Genomic DNA, 19,918 nt, shown 5'->3' on the forward strand with positions numbered 1-19,918 from the left:
TTCTTGGTCCCTGCATGTTATAGAAGTTTATTGTGTTCTGATTTGTGTTTTAGGTCCTTGGTATGGTGTAAAAAGAAAAAAAAAATAAATCCCTCCTCTCTGCTTCCTTCCTGAAGGGTGTTTCGATGTGTGCAGAGGATACCCCAAGCTCTCTGTATTATTGGGGCTTCAAAAGTGTTTCAGGGTGAGGAAGTGGAAGGCTTAACAAGACATGAGATCCAGGGCTGAGCCACCCAGACACAGGAGGCAGAAAATTTGCTGGGATTGCTGTTAAAATTGGAGCTTTGTTTGCTCCCCCGGGTGATGCAGCGCTCCGTTCAATTACGCTTGGCTAAAATGTTCATTTTCTCGATCAGGTGAGAAATATTGAAATTTGTTCTGCTTGCCTTTCTCCGTGGTGTTTCCCACCATCCTTAATGAGTGTTTTCGTGTGAGTAAGCAGCACTGGGTGAAGGCAAGTGAACTGCACTTTTAAAAAAAACTTGATCCAGACGTGATGGGAGATTGCTCCCAAATTTCCAGACCGTACCTGTACGTCCTGCAGTACTCTTACCATCTTTTAATCCAAACGTTTGCATGTGTCTGATCCAATTTTGGGGCGCACAGGAGGAAGGGGGCTCTACAGAGATGCTCAGATGCTGAAAACGTGCAGCAGTGGTCAGCTGTGGGGACTGAGCTCTCTTAAATAAATCTCGGAGCTCCCCACATGAGCTGCCCGGCGTGTTGCAGGTGCCAGCTTTTCATTAATGCTCTTTCACTTTCATTTAATAACTTTCATTTAATAAAAAAGAAAACCAACGACGGAAGCATAATGCCCCCATACAGCTATGGCAATGATCTTCCTGTGAAACAATTTCTCCAGCCATGAAATTGATGCTTAAGACTCCGTTTACTATCCGTAGCTGAGCAGTAATCATACTTAACAGGGCTGGCTTTAGGGTGGGTAAAAGAGGCAGTTCATCCACCCAGCCTAGCTGGAGGCATCAGAGAAAGCGAATTTGCAGAAATGAAGCAGTTATTATTCATTAGCATTAAGTTTTCTCCTAAAATTGATGCTTAATCTAATCCTGTCAGTGCTTTATTGGGCAGGTAGGAAGCTGACAGCGGGCTGGCGAAAGAAATTACCCCCCTAGAAAACAGAGGAAAGCTCCTGATCATGCAGAGCTCGTAGGGGAATAGGAGACTGATCGGTGTAAATGGAAATTCTCGTGGAGTCCCAGATCTGATTGCTGCCGGAGCTGTGACTTTGAGATTGCTGCCTGGGCCTGCGAATAAATGGTCCTAGAGGTGAACGTTAACTTCTGTTTGCAGCGGTGCAAAATACGGGGATGACTAAATACAGGGTTTAAGGGGAAAAAAGAAAAGCACTCTAGCAGAGGAAGCTGCAGCAAGGGTGCAAAGGAAGGGGCTGGGCATCTGGAGGTGAGGAATTCGGGGATACCTCTCACTGGTGGTGTTGTTGGTCTCTGTGGAGTAAAATGGGAGCTGGGATGTGCACCCCTGCTTTGGGGCTGGAGCGTATTTGGTGCTCAAAAACGTGGTTATAAAGGGAGGTGAGTTGCTTCATGGTTCTGTAGCTGATCTTCTCTGTCCTCCTGTAGGTACCTGTTGGGCCCCATGATGTGTAGGACAGCCGTGTTCGTTTGCTGCTGGAGAGCTTTGTAAACCTCCTGCTCTTTCAGTTCACAGCAACACAAGGAATTTATTAGCTTGGGAAGAAGCTGGCTCATTTTCTGGGCTTTTACGTTGTAAAGCTGTGTCGGGTTTCTTGCAGGGCTTGAATGCTGGGAAGTTTGCAAGCCCTTTTTTCTTCTTCCTCCCCAAATTAGTGCATCACGCTGTAGGAGATTCACAGAAGAGGTGAGATAGCATGGAAGCTCTGCAGTCCAGGCACCTGCACAGCTCAGATTTGTCTTTGAAAAACACAAAGAAATAGCCAGCACGGAGTCAGCAGCGTGAGAATAACTTGGTGTGCTTTGGGTGGAGGTGTCTGGTGCTGCTGGGGTGCTGGGGCCAGGCTAATTACGTTGTTCTTAAACGAGGTTTCTTTTATCCCCGCTTAATGTGTTGTGTTTTCAAAGCACGGGATACACTTACCACTGCAAATAAGATTATGGACTGTAGTATTTTCTGCATTTCAAAACTGAGCGTCTTTCTCAAAGCTCTTTAGTGTTTTAGTAGCAAAACTCTTTCGTTTTGTAGCTCGGGGCGAAAAAGCATAGACTTTGGAGATGGTGGAAAAAACAGTTTTAATGAACCAAGTGGGGCTTTGCAGCTTGTAAGTACCACGTGGAGTGGTTCTGGGCAGCATACCTAGGTCAGAAACCCTGCCTCCCAGCCTTCTGAACCTCCCTTCAGCTTTTGATGACTGCAGCGTGTGGGATTGCTGGAAGCAACAGGTAAAAGGTGGGTTCAAACGTACTGCGGGTCCTGTTCCTTCATCTGCAGTGCCGAGGAAGGAGCAGGGCTCTTCTGGAGCTGCGGGGTTCCTGCGTTCAGCTTTCCAGGTACAGTCGGTAACACAAATGGTAGAGCTGGCAATTGCATCTGCTCAGTGTGAACGCATTTTCTTCTGTATTTACTGTTGGAAAAAAGATATTCCCGTCTGATGTGGAGCTGCTTCAGGCGTCTCGCCGAGTGACGGTGTGTCAGGACTCCTCTGGAAGCCTTTCCACCTGCTCCCTGTGCTGGTTGTTAAGAGTTGGATGCAGGAAAGCAGAGATGAGAAATGCTTGTGATCTGAAGATCAAATTTCTCTGAAATGAATAGTCCCAAAGGGCTTTTTTTTTATTATTATTAATCTAATTCCAGTGTAAATTCACTGACCCTGGGGGAAGGAGCAAGGTTCGCTTCTTTCTTGTAGGAAACGTGTCGTACATCCCATGATAAAACGTCTTTGGGATTGTGTCTGATCTTCTCCTCTCTCCCGTCTTTCCAGGTGGAAGCGACTCGAGTGAATTAAGCATTTGGCATTCGTGTAATCTGTATTTTAACTATGTAAAATCAGAAGGCAATGAGATTTGGCTCAATGAATTTCTGTTTTACTGTAGCATAAAAACGGCTCTTAGCAGACGAACATCCAGTTGGAATTCTTCTAATCCTGTTGAGCTCTCGCTAATGAGACAGGCACATGCAGCCATCCAGCTGCCAAGTACAAATTGCAGGTATTCTACAGGAGAGGCGGATTCTCATTTAGCAAAATGGAAATGAAAAAACAACTGAACTGATGAGGGAACCCTTCTGGAGATCCTCGCCGAGTTCATAACCCGCACGTACTCGGTATCTAGGCTGGCGTTTCGTCTGTTTGTGATGTGTTTTGAAAGCTTTTGCTTTTCAAGGAGTTCCGAAAAGCTAATGTATATTTATCACCGTTTCATAATCCCGTCCTGTTTTGTAATTCCCCCTTCAAAGTTCTTTCTGCTGAGTTCCCTTCCCAAACAATTTTGATCCTTTCTAGTTGGCAAACAGTGTGTTGACTTTTCTTCTTCCTTACCACACATTTTAATCGAACTGAAACAAGCAAAGATGCCCTTGGCTTACTTTTTTTTGCAGCGTTAGCAGGAACCTGTATAATCTCCAGAATATTAAGTATTCCTCGCTTTGCTCTTTGCTGTGCAGAGCAAGAAAAAGAAATGGCTCCCGTACCAAGGGGCTTAGGAAATTCAGGTGCACAGAGTAATTTCTCAGATTCAAAGTGACACGATGCCTTATTTGTACTTACAGGTGCTGCTGGGCTTCAAGGATTTAATGTTGTGGGTTTTAAGGAGAAAAATACACGGTAATGAATTACTGGAGTAGAGAGAAGGGGGTGAGGTGGTTCTGGATGAAGTAGGTGAAACAAAGGCTCAGCAGATTGATGTAGTGACTTGGGAAGAACATGAGCAGCAAGGGCTTGCTGGTGGCTGTAAGCAGCTGAAAGCACTCGTGCTCCTTTAAAATATGCGGTGGAAGTTTGTATCTTACAGCCCCGGTGGACAAAGAAGTAAGTTGTTACCTGGGAAAAGTGTAATACGATTTCTTAAAAAATCAAGAGGAAGCATTTTCAGTTTTATGGCACATTTGGTTCCAACATTGTGGCTCAAACCAGCTTTATTTCAGCTTATTTATATGTTGCTGCTCATATCCTAAAAACGTGGCCTTTGCTTTTTTCTACGTGCTCTTTGGTTCTTGAGTACACGATCACGGGGTGCATCACACGCGCTGCCTTTCTGTTCCCCAGCCATTGATTTAGACACTTGTAATGACTGGAAACAACCAAGTCCTAAAACCCAAACCTCAATGTTTTGGAAACTTCACGGACTTTCAGTACTGTAAATGAAAAAGCCTCTGCTGCTCTGCTCCTTTTAGCTCTTGGGTTTGGATTGGTATTTTATTCTGTTTATGAAAAAATCATCTACAGGTATCTAAGGCAAGCTCACGTGGGTGCAGAGAAGAACTGTGAGGTTTAATTTACTTGCTTAGTGTAGAGTTATGTATCCCTTTAGGCGTAATAAGTGGTCCCTTTCATAAACTAGAAAAGAGGAGAGGGCCCTGGATGCAGGTAAATTTTCTGGTCAAAGTGATGAGTAGGGTATTTTGGTGGTGCTTGTTTCCACAATATTTTCCCCAAGCAGGTAATCAAAGCAAACAGGAGGTTCCCAGTGCAGGTGTTAATTCTGGGCAGATTTCCCAGGTGCTGCGGTCCGACGGAGCCAGCTGGAAATCCTGGAAGGTGGCAGCTGACAGAGCCTGAATCTTCCGTCGAGTTCCACTCAGGCAGCACCCTCGCAGGTCAGGATCTCAGGCTGGAGAAGCGTGTGACAGGCTGCTAATGGGGTTGTGTCCTTGGTGAGTGCATCCCTGGGGTGTGCACACACAGCAGGGTTACACCATCATCTGTAACTCTTCCCTTCTCCCCCGTCCTGCTTGGTTTAACCTGGAACTTGGTAAGAGTGGAGCATTGTTGTCTCGTCTTTGTGCAGATTTGGACCCCGTGGTGTCCAGTGCCCCTCCTGTTTCCCTGGTGCCCACAGGTGTAGGGTTAGGGGTGTGGGAGGATGCATTCCAGCTGATTTCCTTCAATATTTTTTGCCCTGTCTGTGAGCAACACTTGGATCCCTTCTTTGCAACCTGCTGGTGCTGTGAGATTTGTGCAACAGGATTCAGGAGTTCACTACCTACAGTGTAAGCACACCTACTTTATGGCTTTTTAAGCAGATTTCCTGTGAGTTTCACCAAGTGCCCCTAGTGCTATTGGTACACGATTTAGTAAAAATTTGCTTTGCATTTGCATGATTCACCTCCTTTCTGATTCCTGCAAGCCTCAGACGCACACCTCCTGTCAGCCTTTCCTTTTCCAAACTCAAACCTCGACCTCAGCAGAGAATAGCAGCGGTGTTGCCTTCCTTGTTGTGCTTCCAAGACCAACTGAAGAGAGAAGAGACCCGAGCTGCACAGATCTCCCAGGCTGTGGGCACAGTAAGGTTTTATGCAGCAGCAGAGCAAGGCCTTTGTTGTGTTCTCATCTCCTTGGATTCCAGGCTGCTGCTGTGCTCATGTTTTCAGAAAACTGTAAGTGCAAAAAAGCCGTTGGCAACTGGATTCCCAGTGTGTGCTGCTGAGATTCCAGAAGTCTGGGTGGACAAACTGGGGCTTTGAGACCTCCATCTTCCCGTTACCCTTGGTTTTAGTAAGGATTACTGATGTTTTCATGCCACTGCTGGCTGTGATGTGGTTTCAATAACGAGGTCTTTGGAGTCTAGTCAGTGGGTGTGAGAAGGTGAGTAGTGCTCAGCCAGATGGGCTTTTTTTTTTAAACCCCTAAAGCTTCTTGATTCTGCTCAAGGTGACAGCAGATTTCTTCTATATATTTAAGAAGAAAAATAGCAAAATATCAACTAAAATTGATACTTTTAGTTGCTATCCTTACTTTGGTAGGATTAAACTTGTTGCATCTAATAAAGGCAAATATACCACCAAGGTACACTCGCCTCATCCTTTTTTCAACACATTCTGTGGTTTCTAAGGTGTGGGTCCAGCTGTGACCTCACGTTTTCTTGCTGGCTTCCAAAATGTTTTGGTTTTGGGTGTGCAGATGTCTAGTGTTTTTAGCAAAAAGTAGTCATTCAACAAAGAGCAATTTCAAGTCAGTTGCAAGGATGAAGACAAGTGGGCGGCACTGTTTGAATCTGCTTAAAAGCATGAATACGACTGGAAGTTGTTAGGAATTAAACATTAAAAGGAGCCTAAAAAAAGACTTGTGATTCCTCGGATATTACAGCGATGTAGCTGTAACCTTGTGGAATGGTTTTGAGCTCCTGTAGCTACTGCAGGTGGATTACTAAAGCCTGAGCAGCTCTGGTGAGTCAACAATTTTGAAGTTTAATTAAAACCAGAAACTTTACTAGCTGATGATACAGGCAAAGTTGGTTCAGCTCGCACAGTGTCTGCAGTGATCCACGATTCTCCGTCGATCCGTAGTGAGAGAGGATGGATGTTTTCATTAACCATGGGGACAGGCAATATCCTTCAGCTTCCAGCTCAAACCATACGTCAGCTCCTAAGGAGATACCTTTGTGTCTGGGGTGACCATGCTGAAGCACAGCCTTTTAGCAAAAATCAGCAGTTTTTTCACAAAGAAGGGGCTCATCTGCAAAAGCTCGTAATGCAGTGAGATTTACTGCCAGATTCATTCTTTCAGTTGCTTTCTATTCATCTCTTATAGCATGATCCCAGACTTCTCTGCAGAATTAAACCATGTGTTTAATTCTGCATTCTGTGTGTGCTGAGCTTTGTTTTCTGCCACATTTTTCTACCTTCCTTTGTCTGAAGTGTTTGCCTGACCTCTGCCAGCAGCCTTGGAGCGTCTCACCAGTGCTCAGTGCCTGTAACCGCAGCTCACAGCTTTGAGGAGCCTGTGCTGTGCGTTCCCCAGGTGAGGTGAAGAAACCAGGCTCCGAGGATCTGCCTGGGCAGCCCGGTGGCTGCAGGGCAGCTGTTTCCATTTGGACATGGAGCTGTGTGCAGCTCTGCAGCGTGGGGATGTTCTGAGCACCACAGTATTTGTCATAGGGCAGAGGCTGTAATCCAGGTTTCTTAATCCCAGGTTGATTTTCCAACCACCCCACCATCGTTCTTTCTTTCCAGGTCCGTTTTGCACAATCCTAAATCACTTTGCATACAATACAGACTAATTGAAGTGATTTTTGAGGCAATGTGATTTAATGCACAACCAGGATCAGAATCTTGATGCAGTAACACTGGAAAGTGTTCCCATTTCTACAGCGACCATGGAGCGTGGAACTTAAAATCCTACAAACAGTGTCTGTAGTGCCTGATCAGCCCTTCTGCTGCTGCCAGCTGAAAGGGAAAAGATGTGAGAACTGCGTAAAACAAAACACAGCACCTGGGTGCGTTGTCTTTTGGGGTTTTGTACATTGTGGGCTGTAATTCCCCTGGTCTCCTCAGTACTGGGGTAGGACAAGCATCTTTGTGGTCCTGTCCTCCATCTGGCGATGCAGATTTGCTTGCTCACTTGAGTTTTTTAGCTGCTCTTTCTGGGATGATGATCTCCTGTGAAATGTTTTTTCTTCTCCCTTTTTAAAGATGGAGCCCTTGCGTGGGTGGCACAGCCTGTTGTTTCTCTTTGTAGGCAAGAATTGGTCGCGAACTGGAGGTTTTGGCTGCGTCTCTGCTGCCTTTGAGGGAGAGGGAACATTTCTTGTGTGCTCGTGTGAAGTTCCTTGTTTGCATTCATTTGGGAAGAGCTCTTGCACTTGAGCTCCTACTCCATCTGAGATTCGAGAATTCACAGAAATCTCTCAAGCATTAACCCTTCATAGGTCCCACATGTCACTGGAGCTACTTGTAGATACCCCATAATGCAAATTTACCCTTCTCAACTCAAACTGCTTAAAAAGTCCTAAAAAAAATCAAGCAGTTCTCTATTTCTCCTAGCACGTGTCTGTGTTCCTACTGGCCGTGGGATTGGGAACAGTGGCTATTTTACTGTTTTACTCTTAATGCTCTTAAATGTAGCATGTGCATCATCTTAAAAAGATGCCTCTGCTTGGCTGAGGGCTGACCTTTCATAATTTAAAAGGAATAATGCTCTCTGGGCATTCATGCTCTGCTGGGGTTGTTTTTTAAGGGCATCTTGCTTTCAGCAAGTCAACGTTCAGGACTTCTTGGAAAGTTGTGTTTGCTTCACATTGCTCAAGTGTGTGAGCCAAAAGGGCTTGTATGTTTTTTTTTGTTTGTTTGTTTCTCTTATTTTAACCTCAGAAGTTCTTTAAAGTGGTTCAGAAGTTTTCAAGAGAGCTACAGAATCCATCACGCTGGTTCTTAAGGCTGTGATACACCAGAGTTTGGGTCGTAACTACTGCAACTGATCCTAAATGACTTTTCTCTTTTTCACCATGAAATATCCAGTTTTCTCTTGCTGTATTGCTGATTTAAGACAAAAGGTTTTAAGGACCGTGCCTATCTGTCCCAGGGATAAAGGAAAAGGAAAATTCAGGGTGCCTTTTTTGCACGACCTAGCTTTTTGAGTGCTCTGTATGAAATAAGAAAGTGTTTTTCTTGCTGTTGCTGTCTCCTGGCCCTTTCCAGTAGTGCCACCGAGTTACTACAGGTGTGAGCTGCTGGATCTGGTGGCAGGATGGATCTCCAGCGGGGGTGAGTGAGGTGAAAAGAGTGAGGGAGAGAAAATTGCACAGATCTTTGTGCAAATCTGAGAAATTTGGAGTGCTACCAAGAAACTTGCCCTCTCCATGCCTGGTTTGATTTCAAAATTTTCCATTTTCAAGCTGAAAAATTTCGATTGGAATTGAAATTTTCAACAGCTTCCTGGGAATCTCAAACTTCACGGCTTTAAAATAAATAAAAATATTCTTAATGGATGATGTTACTCAGGTTAAAATCAGGAGGTGAGTGTGGTGGAAATAAGGGCACATGGCACTGCTTCCCTGGAGTGGCTATTGGAAGGTGTGGGTGGATTTTTGATGGGTTTCTGTCTATTCTGGTTGTATTCCTGGTGGGCTTTGGCAAGTAAGGAGTAACTGCAGCATTCAGTTGCGATGGTCTCCAAGTCAAAAATAGAATTCCTTCTTTGTAGTACTCTGTAAGTAATAAATCGGGATGTATTTCAGATGTTATACTGTGCCCAGCCAGTAGTGCAGCGTAAAGAGAAAAAGCTCCAAAAAATCTGAAAATGGGGAAAGTAACAAAACACAATGCTTCATTTTTTCCTTAGTGCATTGTTCTTTTTTACCAGAAGAGTTCACCAGAAATAATCTTCCCTCACTGATGTGTAAGAGGGATAGATAATTCCAAAATAACCCTATTTTTGTCTTCTTTGTGCCCTTAGGACTCTGTCTACAAGCGATGACGTTGAGGACCGAGAGACCGAGAAGGGCCGCCTGGAAGAAGCCTACGAGAAATGCGACCGGGACTTGGACGAGCTCATTGTCCAGCACTACACCGAGCTCACCACTGCCATCCGCACGTACCAGAGCATCACGGAGCGCATCACCAACTCCCGCAACAAGATCAAGCAGGTGAAGAGTGATGCCACGTGTCTTGCTCCGTTTTCATCTCCTTGATAACCCGTACAAACGTGTGCAACTCCTCTTTTTTCCTGCATACTGTTTTTTTTTATTGTTAGTGTAATGTGAGCTTACGTTTTAACCTTTTATTTCCTTCCCTTTTTCCAGCTACATCCTGAACTGAACTAAAAATTGAATTGGGAAAGCTCTGCTAGCTACGAACTGTGATGCATCCAGTCCTAATACAGTGGCCCCAGCCTATCTCTTACTGGTAGTTTGTTTTCCATAGGATCTCTTCTTGTTCTCTGAGAGCACAAGTAATTAAAGAGCAGAACGGGAGGTGGATAAGAAGAGGAAAAGTTTGCAGTGCCCTCTGTTCATTTACTGTCTGGGCAAGTTGCTATCGGTTTTTGAAGTCTAAAGGCTGCTAAGCTAACACCTTGCCATCGAATCTGTTCATGTTTTTTATACGTTGGCCTCCAACAACCTCCTAAATAGCCTGGGTGATTCATCACCTTGCTTCTTGCTCAGAGAATATGAATTTTGGCACTATTTCCAAACTCAGTTCTGTTGTGTGAACGTACATGAACTCTGTGCCCCCGTGTATTTCTGTATTTTGAGTGCTCACACTTTAGTAGTGTGCCAGTAAATAACTCTGGCACTCTTTGTTGTGGACTTGTTCCATCTGCTCTCTCCCTGCAGCTCTGATTGCTGTAGCAGTAGATTAGTTTTTTGGTCTCCTGCCCTGCCTTTTACTTCCTGTGTGGTTTGCTTTACCTAAACTTTGCAAACTGGGTACCAGAATTGTTCTGTCTTTTTATTTTCCTGACTCTGGGGAGGTCTCAGCTTAAAACCTTTCACCGCACTGCTTTAGGAGCAGGAGGCTTTGACCCTTCTGGGGCTACGTACTGACCCTTCTGGCTTTTAAAATTCACTTAGCATTTTCAAAGAGAATGACACCATCCTGATGTTTTCCAAGGGTAAGAGTTCAGCCTAGGATTTATGTACAAAGCGCAGCGCTTTGAAAGCACAGATCAATTGCGCTAAATTTGAAATAAACTATAGCTGGTGGCCTGTTTTCACACAGTACACTAAGCTTTGCAGAGGTCAAAACAAACATACTGGGGGGTGACCTTTTGGTCCAGCGTGGAAGAATGACTGTAAGGGTGAAGAACCTTTTGGTATTTAAGTTTTCTTATTAGTTTTGGTCAACGTGTATTGAAGTAGCTTTGACCTAATCTCATGGGAGGCCCCAGATCTGGTTTGTCATCAATCTGTGTTATAGTATCAGTCTTTTGATCTTCCCCTTTCTTGGGAGGTGGGTGATTGCACAGGCGTTTACTCGCATTAGGACCTGTGGAGATGATAGATAGTCCAGATCCCTCTGTGTATCTACCTTCTGCAGTTAATTCTTGTACGGGTACCTGTTGGGAAAGGCTTGCTTTTTGTCTTGGTTTTGAATCTAGCTTTCAAAATGTAAAACTGAGTTATAAAGCAGAAACAATTGGGTCTGCCAGAAGGTTGGTTCTGAAAGATTTCGTTCGTTCCTTCCCCTTCTCCCAAAAGTAGAGAGAGTTCATCATCTTTCTTGCAGGGACAGGAGTAGCAATGTCCTGTGAGATTCCTTCACTGACCCAGTTTTGGTCTGTGTTGCATTAGTCCACTGATGCTGGTGTGCTAGGTCAGTGAAACATTTTAAATTAAAGTATTGAACAGGGAGGGATTATGCCTGAAATGAGCTCTCCATGCATTTTAGTTTGCCTTTGCTTGTGCAGCGAGTTAGGACGCTCTTAGATGAGCTTTTTTGTTGGCTGAGAGTTTTTCTGTGTTACAAACTGAAATGTCTTCCTGAAAAGAATAATGCTATTGTATTGAAATCTGAGTCTCTTCTAACTCCAGATGGAGGCTGTCCTGTGTAGCTTAATTACCAGATGTTTGTATTTTGCTCTGTGTGTTTGGGATGTGCCCATCTAAATGCTGACTGCCTTGAGATGGACAAGGTAGGAGAACGTGCAACTGAAGTAGGACTTCTGGAGAGCTCTGAAGGCTGATTTTTTTAAAAATAAATTGCAAGGCCTACTTCTCGTAGCCTCTCTTCATGTGTAATTCAGTGAGAGTTCAGCCTGAGAAAAGGTTGGACCCTGAGTATTCAGAAATTCTCACAAAAACAAGGAGTGTGAAAGCAATGTGCGAAGCTGTGTTGTTAATTGCTTCCACGTTTTAATATGTGATTATTGGTTTGCATTATGCTATCAAAGTTAGGTGATACTGACCTTACTGGGGGATATTGGGAGAACCTGAAAGCAGGGGATGTAGGCAGGGATATCACCGGAGAGAATGGAGAGGGAAAAACTCCTGATGCTTCTTATTAGGCATGGCAATGGGGGAATAGGAAGAGACTTTGCCACTTAGAGCAGCAGCTGACAGGTGATGGCATGAGGCTTCAAAGCAAACTGGATGGCAAACAGCAAGGTGCTTCTCATTGTTAAGTAGTAGAAATGCTGAACTACATCCTAACAGCTATTTGTTCCATCGAAACTGCATTTTGTAAAACCAAACTTGACACTGCTGAAGGTATTAGAGAAGTGGTTGTACTGTTGGATAATCAGGCTTCAAGAAACGGACGTGTGACTCGGAGAAAGGAGAAGACATGCCAGAAGATTGACTAGACAGATGGAAAATGTTTACAGCAGAAAAATTAGCAGTGGCTTATTTGCTTTCACTGCGAATCGGAGTCTTGCTGTATGCCAAAATACTGAATTGATTTTTGGAAAACCCACAAATCAGTCTTTGGTTGCGGTTAATAGGATTCTGTATTTGTTCATGTTATCAAACTTCCTTTAAATTTTCACTAGTGATATGAAACTTGTACTAAAAACATTTAACTTTGAAAACAGTTCCCGTTTCTTGTAGCTAAAGGAGTAACCAGTAATTTTAAAGAACTTGCTTTTTGTTATTGTCTTATGATATCTTTGGAATTCCTAGTAGAGTAAATGTGGGAAAGGGCTGATTAGTGTTAGAAGCACAAGTTACAGGGGCAGATTTAATTCATCTTTTGACACGTTGCTTGTAGGTGAAGGAGAATCTGTTATCGTGCAAGATGCTGCTGCACTGCAAGAGGGATGAGTTGCGCAAGTTGTGGATTGAAGGGATCGAACACAAACACGTCCTGAACTTGCTGGATGAGATTGAGAACATCAAGCAAGTGCCCCAGAAGCTGGAACAGTGCATGGCCAGCAAGCACTACCTCAACGCAACAGACATGCTGGTAAGATTTGGTACCTTATCCTGGGAAAGTACCCACAAGAAACATAACTGGTCAGCTGTCAGATCGTCTACAGGCGGATCTGCCATCTATGTTTTCTTTATTATTTGTTATTTTTCCCTGCTGAGCTCCTTGTTTTGTCACTTGCTGCTTTCTTGTACTGAAATTTCTGGTTTTGTTTTCATCCTCCTCGACTGGACTTCAAGTCACAGTCTCTGATCGTGTTCGACTATCTCCTCTTTTTGTGCTTTCAGAGCTGTCTGTACCTGTTGACTTCCCTTGATACTGCTGCTTTCTATAACCAGCTGTTTCTTTACCCACTTGATCTGCACATAAGAGTCCTACTGCTTTTGGAGCCTGGTATTTCTCTGTAAGCTTTTTCTCTCAGCTCTTTACTGTAGCTTTCTAAACGTTCTTAAGTCTCCTCCTGAACTGATCTGTATGCTAACATGATTGCCACTGGCTGTCCTTTCTTTTAAAGTGAATTTCCCAGATGTCTGTCTTTATCATCTTCTTTCTTTATATCTTACCATTTTTTTCAAAACCATTTTTGGTATGGAAGAGCTGTCCTGTTCCCTCCTGTTTCTGGGAGCGCATCTCCCAGAATACACTCACAACTCTGGTCATTACTCAGAGTGTTTTTCACCACTGAGGTGTGGTTCCCTCTTACTATCTTCCTCTAGGTCTTTTATCAGGACTTTTGATCCCTTTTCCTCATATCCAGCTTTTTTTTTCACTTGTTTTTCTCCCTTCCTTCAAGTATTTTTCCCTTCATTTCCATCTCTTTTACAAACACACCTTTCCATTCCAGTCTTATAGTGGAGGTAGGAGTTTCGTGAACGTCTGTAATAAATGTCTGTCTTGCTCTTGTTCCTAAGCTTAACAAACATGTTTCTTAACCAGGTCCTTTCTTTCCTGGAGCTGTCTCCTACCAGTAACTAAACATTTCACAAGGGGAGCGATGCTCAGTCCTGACATGTGGGGTACTGTGTCCAGTTCTGGCTCCCCAGTACACGGGAGAGAAAGGCTTACTGGAGCAACTACTTCAAAGGGCCATAAAAATGGTTAAGAGGCAGGAGCATCTCTCCTCTGAGTAGAGGCTGAGAGTGCAGGGACTGCTTAGTCTGGGGAAGAGAAACCTGAGGAAGATCTTATCAATGTTTATAAATATCTGATGGGAGGGTGCAAAGGAAACAGAGCCAGACTTTCCTCGGTGTTGCCCAGAGGCGGGATAGGAGACAATGGGCATGGGCTGAAACACAGGAAATTCTGTCTGAACAAAAGAAAACACTTTTTTTTCCTTACTTGCAAGGATGGTTGAACAGTGGAACAGGCTGCCCAGAGAGATGGTGGAGTCTCCACCCATGAAAAACTTTTGAGACCAGAATAGATGCAGTCCTGGGCACCCTGCAGTAGCTGACCCTGCATGAAGAGTGGGCTTGGATTAGATGAATGGAGGCCCTTGCCAGCCTCAACTATTCTGTGATTCAGAAGTGAGGGCAAAAGGGATATGTCTGTTCATTTTCCCTTTTATTTTTATTTTTTTTTTTCGAGAGAACGCCTTTATTAAGTCTTTTCATCGCCCTCTTTTTTATTCTCTTAGTCAACTTTACTGTCTTTTGTATTTCTCACAGCTTCAGTCTTAGCTGTGCCTCTTCACTTTTCTTTTTTCACTAAGCCATTATTCAGGATGAAGAGCTGGAAATCTTAGTGTTGTCGTCTCTTATTCCTAGAGCCCGAACTAGAACTTTAATTTCCTTCTTTCCATTTTCTCTTATTTTACTTTAAATAAGACTTTCTAAAACTCACTCTGTGTCCTTCTGAAGTGTGTTCAACAGCTGGATGTCAGTCTTCTCATCCTTTTCTCTGTTGGCACGTGTAAGCCTATCAGGATTTTTGTTGTTGCTGTCATATTTTCTTGCCTGATTTCACTTTACTTTTACTGACTTCACTGATCTTCACCTTCCTGTCCTTTTCTGTTGCGCACGTCCTGTTTTCATGATGCATCTGGTGCAATCATCTTTCTGTACTGTGGTCACAGTCTTCCCTTTTGTCCTTTTCAAAAGCATCTTCCAGGGACATGCTCAATTTTATTCTCCCTTTCTTCAAATTCTCACTTTCCTTCATTCTCACTTTGCTTCAGATATGAGCTACTGTCATATATCTTTCATATGTTCTGTAAGTCATCTGGAATGGGCAATATATCCATTTCTGTTCTGTAATATTGTGTGGAATTTTGTGATACTTTACAAAGCGTACCATAAAATGCATTAAATTCCTCAAAATGGATCAGCAATGGAAGGACTGAGGCAGCATATCTGGGTGCAGGCAGGTTCTGCCAAAAGTTTCATCAGGTTTCTGGGGTAGGAGATTGGAGTGAGGTGTTAGTCTGATAGCTGTAATTAAGAGATGAAGAAGGAGATCTGAGTTAAGGGATTCAGTTTAGGGGGGGATGTAGTACTCAGTGTTAACATTGGTATTGGTTGAAATGATAGCAGTTCTTGTTTGTTTGTTTTTTTCTTTTTACTGATGCAGTTGACTTTAATCAGCATAAAAAGACAGGTTGCTTGTTGTGATTTTAAGCAAAAACTCTTTCCATAGGTAAGTTCCAGAAAAATAATTAAATTTCTATCTGGAATATAAGATAGGAAGTGGAAAAAGAGAAATAACATGATTTAGGAATATACTTAATCTCTTTCATAATCTTAAATATTTCAGAAATGTTTTGAAATGCACATTTATGATATGTTATCAGTTTGCAATACATCATGTGCAATTTTTAGGTGGATGTATACACACGTACCTGCATACACATAACTGTGTGTGTGTGTGTGTGTAAGTGAGTTTGCCTAAGGCCATGTGATACAGCCAGTATTAGGCCTCCCTAAGTACAAACTTCTTCAGCATGCCACTCTTTTTTTCTCCACGATGGAGTATCTGTTCTGGGAAATCAAATAATAATGATGCAAAAAGCTGCTGTTTAGATTTATTTTTTTTTTAAATCAAGGAATGCATAGAAAACTGAAGTGAAGATTGAACACACTCTTTCAACTGTTCATTTACCCTTGCAATTTTCATTTGAAGACAAGTGCACCTGTAATAAAGCAATGGTAATCTACCTGCCTTCGGAGCCTTTTCACGTACAGAAATTGCTGTGGGCTCATTGGTTTTTGCCATCTCCTGCTAACAGCACCTCTGCAAGACTGTGGTGCTGTAATCGCTCACTGGCTGCAGGATAATTCCTTTCTCCTTTTTTATGATAGGAATATTTTGTGAAATAATAAACTGTCGGGTGTGCAGAGTGTTTATAGATCTTGGTCCTTTTGTTTCTCTCCTCAAGGTATACAGATGCTCCTGGCTTATAAAAAGCCCAAAGTGATCTGACAATGAGCTTGTATCCCTCACATTGAAATCGGAGCACTGATTAATACTGTTGCCTGTAGCCTTGTGATATGTACAGTCTAAATTAGACCTTTGCAGCCGTTGTGCTGGGTTGATGCAAGCCCACTAATAGCATAATTTCTGCTTGCTGCATCGCATTTCTGCAGTCTGTTCTTTGTATTCCACTCACATTAATTGAAGTAATTTTGCCACTGAAGCGTGTTTCAAACCTCTGCATTTAAATTGAAATTTTAATTCCCTTATTGTTTGGAAAAGACGGTTGAAGATGGCTTGTTACAGGTTTCATTATCACTCAAAACTCTCCAGCTGCTGGTTCTAATGTGCAATGACTGAGCAGTGCTGGGAAGAATTATTAATGTAAGAATGGCAGCTTTTCCCAGTAGCATGAACAAAATGCAAAGGTGTTTTGTGACGGCTTACATTTCTATGAAGTTAAAAATTTTAAGTGGCTGCTTTTTTGTTTCTCATTCTCTATCTGTCTAGGGTAGTGCAAATGAACTTCTAAAATCATGTATCCTGTCTGTATGTTAGGCACTCCTGTGAGTAGGGTCAGTAGGGTTTGCTGTTCTGTAATTGCAGATTACACTCTTTAAAAGCATCTGGTTCCAACCTCCCTTGAACTGTTAAGCTCTGGAGAAATTAGGATGGTCCAGAGCACACACAACCCCTGTTTGAGACTGAGTAAGTTTCAATTATTTTCAACTTCTGCACGTTTTTTTGAAGTATGAGTCTGTACGCCTATCTGTAAAGGATCTGTTTTGTGACACACATCATTGCTAGAAGTGAAATCCACTTCAACGTGGCAATTGAGTGCATGTGCACACGTGTATGTGCATTTTCTGTTTAACAAAACATGATCAGGTGCTGAGAAGACTTCTGACACAACAGGAGCTTCATAAGAAGGCGGCGTGTGGTCTTGAAGAAGAAGAGCAGAACTGGTGGTAGAGGCAAGTTGGGGCTGGGTTACAGCTTGGCACTTGGCCTGGAAGCATGAGCTTGGTCGCTGGAAGGCAGGAATCTGAATTACTCAGCTCTGAGGCTGGATGAGAAGACCTACACGGGCTACACGACTCTATAGCCAAGCCAAAACTTGAGGCAGAAGGCACGGCAGGATGGACAGCGGGCACGGCCAGAAGGATTCTTGCTTGATGGAGCAGTTCTGGGTCCAGTTTCCTTCAGTGCTAGGTTCTGTTTTGAAGGGCAATGCTTTCTGACGAGGGGCTTTGTAATTAACTCAGGTAGCACAGAGGTCTGTGGTGTTGATCTGGTAGTTCTGGCTCTGCTGTTGACCCATGCAGCGCCCATCGGGAGGAATTAATATTTTCCATTTGTTTAAGTAATCTAAGAGATGAAATGCTAAAAAACATTTGAAGGAAGAAATGTTGTTGAATCAAGTAATTAAAGGTCATATCATAATACAATTAAATGAAAATTGCTCGGGCTACTTTCTTTGCGTTTCCTGGCTTTTAAGTGTCTAGCTTTGCAATTTTAATGAGCTGATATCACTTTGTCAAAGTATATAGAGTTTTTTTTTTTAAAAAAAACTTAAGTCTGCTAGACCGTGAAACGTTTGCTCTGAACTTGATTTCTTATTGTCAGAGCACAGTTCCTTCGAGGGTGGGATTGTATTAGGTAAAAGATGGTGAAGCTGCAGAAATATATCCACAGGATAAGAGTGAGGATTACTGCCATACCCAGTTGAAAATTGTTATTTTTTTTTTTTTTTATTAAGAGGATGACAAAGCAAAGAAGAACATCGTGTGGAAAAAAGGAAGTATGAAGCCCACTGACTAGTGTTCGTTTCAGTTTAATATCCCACTTAGTTATGTTACAGAGCTCGGAGGTGACGCGGATGTTTTACTCATGAGCAAATCCTTTTCCTTTAGTTGAGGCATTTTTGTCCAAAGTAATAAAAAGTTGGAGAGCGAGTAATTTGTATCTCAAGAAGTAGGCCAGGGAACACTCCAACGACTCCTTTTCTTTCTTGTTTCCCTGTTAACAGACTTCTATTTCAGCTTCCTTCTGCGAGGGAAAGAGTAGAAGGTCTCCTGTTCTTCTTTCTGAAGTGAGTAATCACATCAAGCTTTGCTCAGAGCTGGCCTCTTTCTTAGTGCAAATTTGCATTGTTGCCAGTTTGTTCAGTTTCCTGAGTGGAGCGAGTGGCCATTATGATTGCTGCGTTCAATTAACTTCCCTCCAGCTGTACGGGAGAGGAGATGGGGCTGCAGGTAAATCAGGTTGCTCTCAGTTGCATGCAGAGTTCACCACTTGCATCCTCACCGTGTGTCGTGCGCAGCTCTGCAGGCTGCTTTGTTAAGATCTGTAGGGTTAATATATGTAATTTTTTTTAGAGTTTATTTGGTGTGACATCTAACCCTTATAGAAGGGTTATTCCAATCAAATCTAACCCTTACATAAGGGTTATTCCAGTCAAATCTAACCCTTATAGAAGGGTTATTCCAGTAAAATCTAACCCTCGTATAAGGGTTATTTCAGTCTAAACTAGAGATGCCGACCAGCCCTGATGTCTGCATACCAAAGCATTTTACACAAAATTGGATATTTTCTTTTTTTCTGCCTGCAGAGCTTTACAACACAACTGGGTCACTCTAGTGTGTGAGAGCAAGGTCAGAACGAGAAGAGATTTTAATACAAAGAAACGCTGTGCAAAAATGATCGTAAAGCTACCGAGGCAGTCAGAAGGGCGAGGTGGCGTAGGGGAAGGAAATAGATGAGAAGTTAACCATGGGTAAGATACTTGGAGGATGGTGAATGAGGACAAGGAATTTAGCTTGCTATGGAGAGGGGAGTCAAACAAGGAGCTTAAAACCTTGAACATCTCAGGATCAGAGAAAGGCTGTTGGGGTGTGCACGTACACAAGCACATGTTTGGCCTTGTCTTGCCCATCTTGTAGCGGATGTGTCCTTCTTGATAACAATTTCCCCTGCTGTTCACATTAATCCTCAACAATGGTGTTCGGAGTGATTGACATGTTCCCAGAAAACATTGGGTGTTCGTAACCCGTTGAGGAAAATTTGCTTTTCATTATTTGAATGTGGCTGCTGCCTGTGGCTCTCCGTAGCGTGGGATGAGGAGAGGCTTTCAATTACAGTACGGTGCAGTGAGCTCTCTTCTGAGGCTGTAAGTAGTTTGGAATAATGACATTAAAAACATGCAACTGAGTTCTTGGTATGCATTTTATTTACCGTCTGCCTTTCTTTCAGCTGGAACAATGAAAATCAATAAAAGCAGTCTTTCATTTTGTTTCTGCATTTCTTATTGCAGTGCTGGGATCCAAGCACTGCTGTGGAAGAGCTTTATTTCCACTGAAGTCATTAATTACAAAATGTAAGAGACTTTGGGATTCTATAGAAAGTTTTCTATTACAAAACTTAAATTTTGGCCCTGCTTCAAATTCTTTCATTTGAATTGCAAAAATAGTAATAGCTTTCATTACTTCTTGCCTTGAAGTCTTTCCATAGCTAACGTTGTGTCTTGTCGTTGTAGACTCGATTGATTACAAAGGAGCCTTTCAGAAAACAGAATTGAGAAGATGGCACCTCAAGGGTTGTATCTGATTTTGGATTTGACGTGTGTCAGCATTTCTGCTTAAAGGAACTAATTTGTTCTAGCTTTTAATGATTGGCAAACCTTACGATTTCTGTTAACTGTATGGTTGAGGTACAGAAGAGAAAGAAAGCAGCTTTGTTTTTCTTAAGCTGCTGC

The 19,918-nt window shown here is 42.9% G+C and overlaps 1 protein-coding gene across 2 annotated transcripts in view; it reads left to right on the plus strand.

Annotated features, from left to right (window-relative positions):
* EXOC4 (exocyst complex component 4) overlaps positions 1–19,918 on the plus strand; it is a gene marked incomplete at its 5' end in the record, with an annotated part of 369,114 nt that overhangs the window by 7,991 nt on the left and 341,205 nt on the right. For both annotated transcript variants that reach the window (XM_082751522.1, XM_082751523.1), the window contains 2 exons: positions 9,347–9,536; positions 12,598–12,792. In XM_082751522.1, coding sequence (XP_082607648.1) covers positions 9,347–9,536; positions 12,598–12,792 — 385 coding nt within the window. The remainder of the gene's footprint in view (positions 1–9,346; positions 9,537–12,597; positions 12,793–19,918) is intronic.

This window comes from Aythya marila (assembly GCF_965140915.1).
Source record: "Aythya marila genome assembly, chromosome: 1".
In the NCBI taxonomy this organism is placed as follows: domain Eukaryota; kingdom Metazoa; phylum Chordata; class Aves; order Anseriformes; family Anatidae; genus Aythya; species Aythya marila.